The 12,736-nt window shown below is 41.6% G+C and overlaps 1 protein-coding gene across 3 annotated transcripts in view; it reads right to left on the reverse strand.

The window, feature by feature from the left end:
* Positions 1-12,736, reverse strand: part of NKD1 (NKD inhibitor of Wnt signaling pathway 1) — a 119,831-nt gene that overhangs the window by 88,615 nt on the left and 18,480 nt on the right. For 2 of the 3 annotated variants that reach the window (XM_020985156.2, XM_020985155.2), the window contains one exon: positions 11,118-11,231. The exons of the other annotated variant lie outside the window; for it this stretch is intronic. In XM_020985156.2, the coding sequence (XP_020840815.1) occupies positions 11,118-11,231 (114 nt within the window). The remainder of the gene's footprint in view (positions 1-11,117; positions 11,232-12,736) is intronic. 3 annotated transcript variants of the gene reach the window in all.

A 12,736-nucleotide genomic window follows, 5' to 3' on the forward strand; every position in this document is an offset into this window, starting at 1 on the left:
ACTTGATCTGTCTTGCAGAGCTTGTACTCAACTCATAGCTTTCAAAAGCCCAGGGGTCCCCTCCAAGCCATTTTGACACATCAGAATAAGGTCCTATTGTGAAAGGCTCAGACCAATTTATTACCACCACCCTCCACTTATCCAGCATGCTTTCACTTTTAAAAGCTCATTTTCACCCAGGATCTCATCTGATCCTCACAACAAACCAATGAAGTTGGCAGAGCAGGTATTATTGCTGCTACTGCTTTAGCAAAGGGAAAACCGAAGCCCAAAGGTTAAGGAACTTGCCTAGGGTCATGCAAAACAAGTTAAGGGCCAAGGTCTCCCACTGCATCCTGGGCAATCTCCAGTCGTCCTGATGGAGGAGAAAGTGAGGCTGGTGACTTTGCACAGCCCTCCTTCGATCAAATCAAAGTCAACCGTAAGTCATGACATCATGTCCCTGATGTCATGGTCTTCTTCGAGAACAAAGAACAAACCACACAAGGGCAGAACTGGTCTATTCCTACCTTTCCAGTCTTCTTACACCTTGGGGCCTTCCATTGATTCTGGCATCCATCAACACCAGCTCTCTCACTGCTCCTCTGACGTCTCCTGCCTCAGAGCTTTTCCCTGGCAGCCCCCCATGCCGGAATGCTCTCATTCTGTACCTCTGCCTCCCAGCTTACTTCAAGTCTTATCCCAAATTCCCACCTTCCTCAAAAATCCTTTCCTGCCTTCCCTCTTTGACAGCCTCCAATTTACTCTGTCTATATCTCTGTTATTTAAATAGTCATTTGTGTGTTGTCTCTGTCATTAGAAAGTGAGCTCCTTGAGAACAGGAACCGTTTTTGCCTTTCCTTGTATCTCCAGCCCTTAGCACAGGGCCCAGTACACAATAAGTGGTTAATAAATGCTTGTTGATTTGGCTCTTTGACTAGAACACAGGGCCAATATCAAAGCAGCAAGAGCTAATGGACAGTGTGCTTGGAGTCAAGAAGATCCAAGGAAGACTAAGGTTTGAATCATGCCTCTGACACATCACCTCTGGAATCATGGGCAAGTCTCAGGTCACCCTTACAAATCAGGTGTTGAATTAGATGATGTCTAAGGCCCCTTCCAGCTCTAACTCGATCATCCTTGATCCTAAAGACCAATGACAAAGCACAAAGCACTGCTGGTAAAACTGGTACTAAAGATGGTGATACAAAAGGAGCCCAGAGAAGAGAAAACTCAGCAGAGCCTAGTGGTCAGGAAAGATTTCAAGACAAAAGCAGAACTTTAAAAAGAACAGATAGTTTGGCCACAAAGGTATCTTAAAGAACATATAACCTGCACCCATCACTTTACAGAGTGGGAAACTGAAGTAAAGTGATTTGCCCAGTGTCTCACAGACAGGGCTAGAGTTATTGGTGCTGAAGAAGGAACAGAATTAGAATATCAAGGAAGGGAGACTAAATAGAAAATGGAAAAGACCAGTCTGGTTGGATCAGAAGGCGACCACCAGGATGAAAAATCAGATAGGTAGGAAGCCCCAAGTGCCAAAAACAGGAAGGAGTCTATGGGTCATCCTGTTGTGATGTGGAGCCACTCAAATTTTTTGAGAAGGCAAGTTACACAAGAGTGCCTATGTCCCAATACATTCATGCCTTAGTCCTTATGATGACTGACCAAATTCAATACCTGAATCTTAAGTTCATTTTTAATCCCCACTTCCCAGTGCTATAAGAAGACACAAATTGTACTTCCCAGCACTCCCTGATGTCACTGATGCACTCCTTGAAACCACTGATCTCATAAATGGTAAGCTGACTTAGGGCTGCAAACCTGGGGTCAGAGAGAATAAAGGTCAGGGCTAGGATGGAGGAAGAAGAACTCAATCTGAAGAGCATCCTGAAGTGGAAGCCCCTGAGAAATCTCAGACATGTATGTGTAGGGACAAAGAAGTCACTCACTTAATCCTCTTAGGAGTCGAGCACCCACAATGTATCCTGGAGTCCCAGAAATTCAGAGGAAGTGAAGGTTGTTAACCAACCACCTCAGTTCTTTACTGTCAACCACCTGTCAGATGTAAGCAAGTTAATTCTTTTTCCTGGTGTCAGTTTCCCCATCTGTAGATGGAAAGGATTAGACTACAGACCATTTCCAAGCTCTTTCCAGTTCTAACTCACATGATCCTATAAGTATCAGCCAGCTGGGAGAACTAAGGCTATGGAAGAAATAGATCAGGTGAGGCTAGGGAAGGGTCCTTTTAAACAGGAGTTTAGATTTTAATCTAAACTGCTAATAATGGTATAGTTAGGAAGGTAGTATAATCAAGGAGATCCAGAGTCAGAAGACCTGGGTCTGAATCTTGGCTGGAGTACTTACTATCTGTGGACTACAGGCAAGTAACTTGTTTCTCTAAAGTTTGGTTTCCTAACCTGTAGAATAACGGCCTCAGATGGATGATCTCTAAGGTTCCTCCAGTTCTAAGCTCCAGATCCCTATGAAATGGAGATTTCTAAAGAAGGGAGAGCATATTGAAATGCTTTGAAGGAAAGCTTGCACTTTTCTCCATTTTGAGGACCGTACCCCTAAGGGGAGCAAAACAGGGGCCAATGACCATTTAGCAATCCCTGAACATTTGACCTTTAAAAACCCTCTGACCAAGAGAATGAGCAACACAATCAGAGTCCCAGGGAGGAGGAAAAGAAATGGGGAGTGGCCAGTTGTGGGCCTTGGAGCTATCTCTTCACAAACAAAGCCAAGGCACATCAAATTCAAGCATAATAGTCTGGGCATCCGGTATTTATGCCTTTTGCAAGAACACAGATAAGTATGTGAAGGGAGACAATCCACTCCGAAAGACAGAAGAGCAGATCAAAGGGACCAGGAAGAAGACAATAACAACACACCACAAACTACCCTCCCTCAGCATTTTAAAGCCTCTGTTCATCTGGATTTTAATGATAAAGAGTGTAGGTCAAGTCAGTCCAAATTAGGCCACTACAATGCTTTAGACTGATCCAGCCCCACCCAGAAACACTCCAGCATCAGACTCAGAAGAATTAATTAGTGTAAGCAGGTATCTATGGTAACCTACTCAGTTTGGGGTAAACCAAAAAAGCTACCTGGAAATGCTGGGAGAAAGAGGAGAAAGGCCATAATGGCAATAGGTGTGAGGCAGGGATGAAATCCAGCTATTTATTAGAGATAATGGGTATTCAGAAAAGACAGGCACTTAGGGCTAGAGTGGCCAAAAGTGGAGCACAAGAGAGAACAGCAAAGATTTATCTAGGGGCATTGTCAGATTCAGGGGCCTCTGGCAAGAAAGTTTGGGGGAGGGATCTGGGGTTTGGGGCTTCTTTTTTGGAGGGGGGGACTGGCATTTCAAGGCAAGCAGGAATTTTCAAGCATCCCATCAATGGGAGCTTCTATATCTATAATCTCTTTGCAATGTTTTTTTCCTCATAACTCCCAGGGAAGGATGGAAAGAGGATTTCCATCCTTTGTAATTGGTAGATCAAAGTTTACACATGGGGAAACTGAGTTAGAGAGTTTCTTTTCCATTTCATACAATTTGCTGGAGAAGAAGGGAGCTAGAGGCCCAGCCCAGAGTTCTTTCCATCCAGCTACACACAGCCTCCTGCCTAAGATAGATGAGCTCTTGGATTTGGGAAGCGTTTTTTGAGGGTGTTAGAATGAACCAAGGAAGACCCTAAAAAAATCACTTACTCTGGTCACAGGAAGCCCCTGATGCTAAAAAATAAAGTTTGGTTCTAGAGACCAAAAAAAAGGAGAAGGGAACTCTGAATAAAACACAACAACAACTATTATTATTATTATAATATATAATGACATAGGATCATTCTGAGAAATGCTTTAAAATAAGCCCTAAAGAATAACAGAACAGGGGCAATTAGGTGGTGCAGTGGATAGAGCACCGGCCCTGGAGTCAGAAGGAGCTGAGTTCAAATTCTACCTCAGACATTTGACACTTACTAATTGTGTGACCCTGGGCAAGTCACTTAACCCCATTGCCTAGCCAAAAAAAAAAAGAACAAAAAAATGAACTATCATCATCATCATCTCATTATCACCATCATCATCTTCATCTCCATATTCTTTCTCCACTCTAACATTTTGATTCTATTCCTTTGGTTAACCTCAGTATACCTCTGCCACCTGCCCTCTCCCTCTTTTTCCTTTCTCCCTACTGAAGGAGTCTTAATTTCTTAGTCTTCCAGGCCAAGGTTTCCAAACAGGAAATTTTCTTATTATTATTATTAGAAGGCTGTGGTCAGGAGTCCCTAGGCAGAGTTGATGACTTTGAAAACTTCAAAGGGACTGAAAGATATCATGAATACAATTGTCTCAATCTGGGCAAGTCACAACAAATAGGAAGCTCCCAGAGTTTACCCCCAACACAAAACCTGGTTTCCTTTGATGGTAGCAAAGAAGAGAAGGGGATCAGTGTACCACCAGGAGATTTGAGGCTAAATTCAACCCTTAAAAACCAGATTGTCCCTAGGAACAGAAGTTATCTTTAGTACCCAGCAGAGCTTACTGGGAGTAGAGCAAGAATCACTCCTCATTCAATAAAGAAGCTGACAGGCAAACTCAGCTTCATGGGACATCAACAATCATATGGGGCTGGGCACACAATAGGTGCCTAATAAATGTCACTGATGAAGTTGCATGTAAGTCAAGTCATACATACAGAGCACAAAAATAATTCTCTATTGGAAAGTGAAGAAACCTTCTGTAATATGAGCAACTACTCCCTAATTTATTTGTGGCAGTCAGTTCTATCCAGTTTTTGTATACTAGGTCGTCTTAAAATAAAGCCCATCTGCACAAGTCTTCTTGGAAGAGTCCAATCTATCTTCATTATTAAAAGTATTTGATGCCAAACCCACCAACCATAACACCAAAGGAATCCAGCTTTGCAAAGTGTTTACCAGAAGAGGCTGGACCCTAGATTGTTCTATAAACTTGGATGACAGTCCAAAGCTAATGCTGTGGATCTCAAAGGAACAAGATAAACTCTTACTCAAATTCTAAATAATGGAGGGGAAAAAAGAAGCAAATAAATCAACTGTCTCCAACTGTCTAACTTGAAAGGGTTTATGGTCAAAAGCAAAAAAGACAGCAATAATGACTTACCCTTATCAGGCGGATTTCTGCTAACACACACAAACAAAACTTTTGGCAAGCATTCTCCATCCCAGTCAGGAGAGGGGAACAGAGAACAGTCTTAATCAGAAAGGGGTCAAAGCAATCTTCCTTGAATATGAACAAGACCTTCCCCCCCACACTCACCCCACTAATTTCCAGAAGAACAAAGACCTTCAGTCCATCTCTTCTAGACACTGTCTCTAGTTTCTATCCCTCTGGAAATCAAGCCTCAAAGAACAATTTAAAAGGAAGATGACAGAACATCTTGAGAGGCAAAGGAGTTGCCAAAGGAGAGAGAGTGTGAGAGAGAATGAGAGAGCGTGTGTGAGAATGAGCAAGTGAGAACAAAAGAGAGAGGGAGGGGGAGACAGAGACAAAGAGAGAGAGAGAGAGAGAGAGAGAGAGAGAGAGAGAGAAAGAGAGAGAGAGAGAGAGAGAGAAGAGAGAGAGAGAGAGAGAGAGAGAGAGAGAGAGAGAGAGAGAGAGAGAGAATTTCTACAATTTTTTTTTTGCCTCCATACTAATCTAAGGACTTGGCAGAAACTCCATGACATGCTAACTAGTTACATGACCATGTACTCTCTCCCACTCACTTTACACACTTCATGTTTCTGCCAAATTGGCCTATTAGCCATTTTCTGAATGTAGCACTCAATTTCCTACCTCTTTGCCTTTGAACATTCCATTCTAGCCTGGTGTATCCTCCAGCTACACGCCCATCTCTTAGAACCCTTAACCCTCTGCAAGCTTGGGCAGTGGTGGGATCACCTCCAAGAAGCTTTTTCTGATTGCTGCCCCCAAGGTGTTAACACTACTTCCCTTCTCAAGTTATCTTTCTACTTGTCTGTGTGCAGCCATAACCTCTTAACAGAATGTGGCAGTGTTGGGTCGAGGCCAGTTCATACCAGCTAAGCCAATGTGGAATTTTCAGAGTGAGCATTTTCACCTTGGAAATCAGTAAAGACTACCTGCAAATCAGGGCTTGATTTATTCTTTTGTTGATTATCTAGACTTAAGAAAATGATTGAAAAAATGTTAATAATTCAGGTTAAACTTAAAGTGTGTCCTCCAATTTTTTTTTTGGAGTGCTGGTTGTTAAACATTTACTAGCACACCTCTGAATGTGAGCCAGTGTTAGTCCAGGGATTAGCTACACTGGAAATAAAATAAAGCCAGCTGGTAGGACCTGACTAGTGCAAGGAGGGTGAGGGTGGGGAAAAAAGGTCCAGCTCCTTAGACACCACATGAAACGATAATAATGCGTCACAGTTTACATTTGCCTAGCACTTTACATTTTTAAAAGTACGTCCATACAGTACAGTACACTCCTCGATTCTCCTTCCCAGCACATAGCACAGCACCTTAAATATAGTACACACTGAATAAGTGTTTATTGAATTTGAATTGCAAATTGCAATACCACACCTGGTGTTAAGTTCAAATTACCCCCAGGAGTAGACACTGACAGCAACCTTTCCTCTGACACCTTGACTAACCCCTCTAACACTGAGGAATATGGAGAGAGATGAAGGCAATTCCATTGACTAACAGAGTTGGGTTCTAATCCTGTCTCAATCACTTACTGGCATAATGACCTTGGGTAAAGTCATTTTATTTATCTGGGCCTCAGTTCCCTCACCTATAAATTGGGTGCAATAATCCCTGATTTACTTCTTTCCTTATACTAAGGGTCAATGGCCTAATGGATGTAAAAGCACTTTGTAAACTCAAAAGCATCATGATTATTATCATTGCTGTTTCTAATTTTCTTAGGAAGTTAGTATGGAACCAGAGGGCACCCTGTCACCCATTTCAGAGCAGACTGAAAGAGGGGTAACCCATACCTCCAGCTCCAGAAAAATGGACACAATTTCTAAAACCATTCAATAAAAAGTGAGTACCATAAAATAATATTTTTATACCACAAAATGTGAGACTAAAGAGTCCTTTGCTCTTCTCTGGAAGTTACTGGCTCTCCTAGCTTCACCATAAAGCTACCTTCTGCCCAGTAAAAATATTTCCGTAAAACTTAATAACTCTATCTGCGGTCCTCTTTCTCAAAGTCAAAAACCTTGGAGAGTGAAATATGGCAGGCTCAGACTTTATGACAAGCTCATGAAGTCATGTCTACCCCAGACACTCCCCTCTTAATGCCATGATTAATTTACTGTTACCCACTTGGGGCTAACGTTGTAATAAGCTTAAAATAAGCCACTGCTTCTTACTTACACTAAAACAATACTTAGCACCACAGACTTGGTATCTGGCCACTTCGGCAGTCAAGCAGTTTCTAGCTTGGGCACCAGAGTGTCATAGCCAGAAAGAATCAAGAAGCTAAGCCAACTTCGTTCTGTGAATGTCAGGCTCAAGTTCTGGCCATTGCCCTGGTCAGAATGAACCACATTACCACCTTTTGTCCACAGCAAAGAAAGTCTATGAAATGTGGTCCTGGTGTCATGATAGCAAAGCTAGGATTGATAGGATTCCTGAGGGACCCCACAGTCAAGAAACTGTGCCATGTTGGACTTAAGTCCATTCAACAAACATCTATTAAGCATCTAATATTTCCTCAGAGGCAGACTTGGCATAGCAGACAAAGAGCTAGCCTCAGAAGAAACGACCTGCCTATAAGTCTTGCCTCTGCCTTAGATACATACTAGCTCTGTAACCCTGTAGGAATCATATAACCTCTCAGTGCTCTAAGCAGGTCTCCAAGATTATAAATTGTAGCTAATCTGCTTCGGTAGAGAGAGTTTCTTCCTGCCAATGAAACCACAGGTTGAGTCCTTTCATAATTACTAGCTATTGTGTTGGGTCCTGGGTATACAAAGAAAAAAATTAGAATAAACCCTACCCTCATGGTCTACTAAATGTCCTCAAATCTCAATTTCCTCATTTATAAAATGAGCAAAATTAGTCCCACCTTAGTTTATGAAGCCCAGAGAGATGCTTTAATTTTTCTTTCTCCTCAACCAACCTCCTAGGCTATATACTAAGCCTTGGAGGATATGGAGGATAGAAAGTAAAGCTTGGTGATAAATAGGAGATATCCTTTGTTTTGTCTGGGTATCACCAGCACAATGCCTTGCATAGTAGCAGGTGCTTAACTAGATGCTTGCCGGATTGTTGTAGGATGACCCAAAATTCAATGAGTATGATTATAGTTGGAAGATGAGATACATAAACATACAAATCCAAAAAAATAGTAATAATACAAGTTAAATGTCAGTACAAGATGAATCAGACACACCCTAAGTAACAAACTGAATGATAGGCAATGGGGACTTAGTTCAAAGAAGGAAGAGCCCATGAGTGCTTGGTAAGAATACTGCCATGTGGGGCAGCTAGGTGGTACAGTGGATAGAGCACCGGCCCTGAAGTCAGGAGGACCTGAGTTCAAATCTGACCTCAGACCAAACACTTGACACTTATTAGCTGTGTGACCCTAGGCAAGTAATTTAACCCCAATTGCCTTCAATAAAAAAATTAAAAACAAGAATAGTGCCATGAGGTATTATCATTTTAGAGACTGCAGCTTGAAACTAGCCCAATATCTAAGAACATCCTTTAAAGCTAACTTACCTAAGAGGCTGCTCTTACTTCACTTGCCCCATTCTCCCCCTCCGACCTCAGTGTGTGAATTTGGAGATCTCAGATAGAGAAGAAATAGGAGCTTTTAATTTATCCCAGAATTCCCTCTGAAGGAATTTCCTTCAAGGAACAATTGGGTATGAAAAGTAGAAGGGACTCATCCCTTCCTAGAGCTGGACAAACAGATCCCGGCCTGGATGTCACCCTCAATCTATGGATTGCTCAGAGGAGATATTCAGCAAAAGTTGAAGGCAAAAAAAAAAAAGATATAAGGGGAAGGTATCCCAGGTCTGTGCTCTAAAAACAATTTACCACAAACACATCCAGGGCTGGGTGTTTTGTTTGCCACATAGATTCTGGCCTATACCAGGTAAACCTGCCTTAAGGACTACCATTTACAAAAATGCTTGCTGGGCCTGGGGTTTCAAGAACAAAGTAGTAAATAAAAAAGCTGAAAACTCCTAGGCTGTTCTGGAGCCCCTCTCACCAAACAGACCCTCTAATATGACCCCACCTAGAAGAAATTCCATCCGATCCTTAAGCTAGACAGCAATGACTACAGTTAGCCCAGTTATTTGCAAAAAACATATAGTGCTTAGGACAAAACCACACCTAAAATCCAATTTTCCTCCAAGAAGTGGGTTTCAATAATGGCAGCTAAAATCTTACATTCTACAGGAAGCCTTTACTGATCCTTCTTAATTCTAGTGCCTTCCTTCTGTTGATTATTTCAAACTTTTCACAAATATAGCTTGTTTGGAAATTGTTGACATGCTATCTCCTCCATTAGACTGTGAGCTTTATGAGAGAAGGGGCTGTCTTTTATTACCTTTCTCAGTAAATCCAGCACTCGCTCAGAACCTGGCACACAATAATAAATGTTCATTGACTGACAACACAGAAATGGTGCTTAACCATTCAGGAATGCACTGGAATCATACTTTTTCCTTATACCAACTTGCCTAATCAATAACCTCTTATATGTGTATATAATATTACTAGAATCAAACAACTCATAATTGCAGAAAGAACCTAATGAACATTAAAGTCTAATTACATCAGTCCAAATTCTCTTCTGATCTTCGTCAATGATTATGGAAAAACATACACATGTACAATACCAATTTCAGAAACTACCAATTTCTGAGACCTAAAAGGCCAAACTTCAAGGTACTAATGAGGGAAAAGGAGCTAAGTATCTCTAAGGCTTAGCATAGTATCTTGTAAGAAATAAGCACTTAAGAAGTTTTAATTGGATTTAGATTAGATTAAGTAGTCAACAAGGCAAGTCAATTCAACAAACATTTATTAAGGACTCATTATGTGTTTGTCACCCAGTTAGACAATAGGGATACAAAAAGAAAAGAACCACAATAGCCCCAGCCCTCAAGAAGCTTATATTCTATCCTGGGAGTACAGAATATACACAAATAAGTACACACAAGGTAAAGAATGACAGTGGCAAGAGAAATCAAAGTATTATAAAATTTGAGGATTTTGAGAACCAAAACAGCTTGGGGTGGGGAGGGGAGTGGGGTGGGGGAACAAAAGAGAAAGTTTAATAAAGAAAGCTGTGCTTGAGTTTGAACTAGAGAAGGGTTCGAAACAGCAGACATGAGGAGGGAATGCATAGCATGTATGGGAGGGTGGGTGTAGGGGTTGTGCAAATCTATGGAGGTCACAGATAAGATACCAAAGTCTAGGGAACAGCTCCTAGTCTTGTCTAGCTAGAGTGTAGAGTACAATAACAGAAGTAATATGAAATAAGATAGAAAAGGTAGCTAGCTGGAAGCTAGCTTGTGGAAAGCTGTAAATGTCAGGCTGAGGAATATGCAGTTCATCCAAGAGGTAATAGGGAGCTACGAAAGGTTTATGAGCAAGACAGGGGAGGATGTGATAAGACCTGCACTTTAAGGCAATCCTTTGGACAGCTATATGAGGAACAGATCGTAAAGGAGGGACTAGTAGAAGCAGGGAGATCAATCAGAGGATTATTAGGGTAGTTCAGGACACAGGCAATAAGCGTATGGCTCTATAAACTTCAAGAAGTGGACAGATGGGGTGAAATATCATATAGGCAAAATTAACGTGACTTGACAGCTGATTGAATATGGAGGATGAGTGATTTGTACTGTGCAACTCACCATCTTGCTCACTTTCTTTGACAGCTTTCACTGTGAAAAGTTTACGCTTTTAAGTGTCCATGGCTCCTAAATGGCCTTGTCTCAAGATAATAATAGCTAATATCATATAACAGTTTAAGATTTACCAAGTGCTTTCCTTACAACTACTCTGTGAGAAAGGTAATGCAAAGTGTTATTATCCCCATTTTACATATTAGGAAGTGGGAGGCTCAAGAGGTTAATTGACTTGACCCAAGGTCTCACCTTTATTAAAGTGACTGCCAAGCTCTGAATCCAAGTGTCTCCTAGGTCTGGCATTCTTTCCACAACACCATCCTCAAGATGCAGCTGCTCCTGTGCTCTGGCAGATGTCCACCTCTTAAGAAATGTAAACCAATAACAAGTTTCATGTAGTCTTTCTCTGTCCCCTTCTCCCTTTCTTCCCTCCCTCTCCCTGTCTCTCCTCTTACTCTAGGAACCACAGCAAGGCAGGAAAATCCACAAGCATGTGATGAATCCTGCACCTGCCCAGATGAGTAAGAACAACCAGCAGTCAAGAGATTACACTCTACAACCAGGAAAATGGAAACTGATTCTCTGCAAATGTAAATTTTTTCTTCAAGAGAAAAAAATTCCAAAGAAAAACCTTACGGTCCCAAGTTATAAGCAGCTTCTGACAACAGAATTTACTAGATGAAGGAAAAAAAAGCATCTCTGAGTATTTCCAAAGACGAGAGGGTTTGGCTCCAAAATCTTTCAAGTCTCTTCCAGCTCTGGCATTCTATGGTCCCAGGATGGATGATTTCAAACAAATGATTCATTTAACAAGCAACTGTTAAGCATGTGCTTTGTGCCCAGTCCTGGCCCAAGCATTGTGTGGGACATAAGATTAGTATGAGACCCATCTCCAGTCTCTAGGAGCCTACATACAGCCTAACGGGAGACAAGATAGGAAAACATGAGGTAGGTACATAGAAAAATAGGCAAAACATGCCAAATGGGTAGCATAATTCATTACCAAGAAGGGTAAGATCACAGCTGCAGTGGTCTGAGAAAGAATCACAGAGAAATTAAGACTTGAGCTGAGCTTCAAAGGATGGGTAGAATTTGGATAAGTGGAAAGGAAAAGTCATTGTAGGCAGAAGAGAACATCACAGACAAAGCACAAAGACAGAAAAGTCAGTCTTGATGTGAAGGATGAGGAGGAAAGCAGCAACAGAGGATTGGCTAGCTAAGGTTAGAGCATGGGGCAAGACTGCAAAGGGCCTTGAGTATCAGGCTAAGGAGTTTGGTCTTTATCCTGTGGTCTATGGGAAGTCCCTGAAGGTCTAGGGGCAGAAATGACATAATAATGACAATGTTTTAGGAAGATTAGGCTGGCAGAATGTCTAAGCAAAAGAATGAAGGCAAGAAGACTTGTTGGAAAGTCATTGAATTGATCCAGGAAGAAAGTGATGGGGAGCTAGACTAGGATGGCTATGGCAGAAATGGAAAGACAATGTGAAAGAAAAATCAGTAGGTGTTGGTGACTGATTGGACATGGGCAAAGGATAAGAGAATAAGAAGATAAGGAAATAGAAGATGACCCCAAGATTTTGAGCTCAAGAGGCCATGAAAATAATAGCAGTTCACATTCTCTAGCCCTTTAAATGTGAGGCAGGCATTTTATAGATAAGGAAACTGAGGTTTCAAGGAAGTGAAGTTATCCATTCAAAATCTCATAACTAGTAAGAGTCAGAATCAGGATTCAAACTCAGGTCTCCTGACACCAAGTCTGTCTCCACTAACACATCACAGCCTTTCCAACATGAGTGGGAAATACCAAGAAAGGCGTAACCAGGAATATAGCCAATTATCCAAAAGCAGGTTCAAGATACATAGGA

Source organism: Phascolarctos cinereus, unplaced genomic scaffold, assembly GCF_003287225.1.
Source record: "Phascolarctos cinereus isolate Bilbo 61053 unplaced genomic scaffold, phaCin_HiC Scaffold_2;HRSCAF=192, whole genome shotgun sequence".
Classification (NCBI taxonomy): Eukaryota; Metazoa; Chordata; class Mammalia; order Diprotodontia; family Phascolarctidae; genus Phascolarctos; species Phascolarctos cinereus.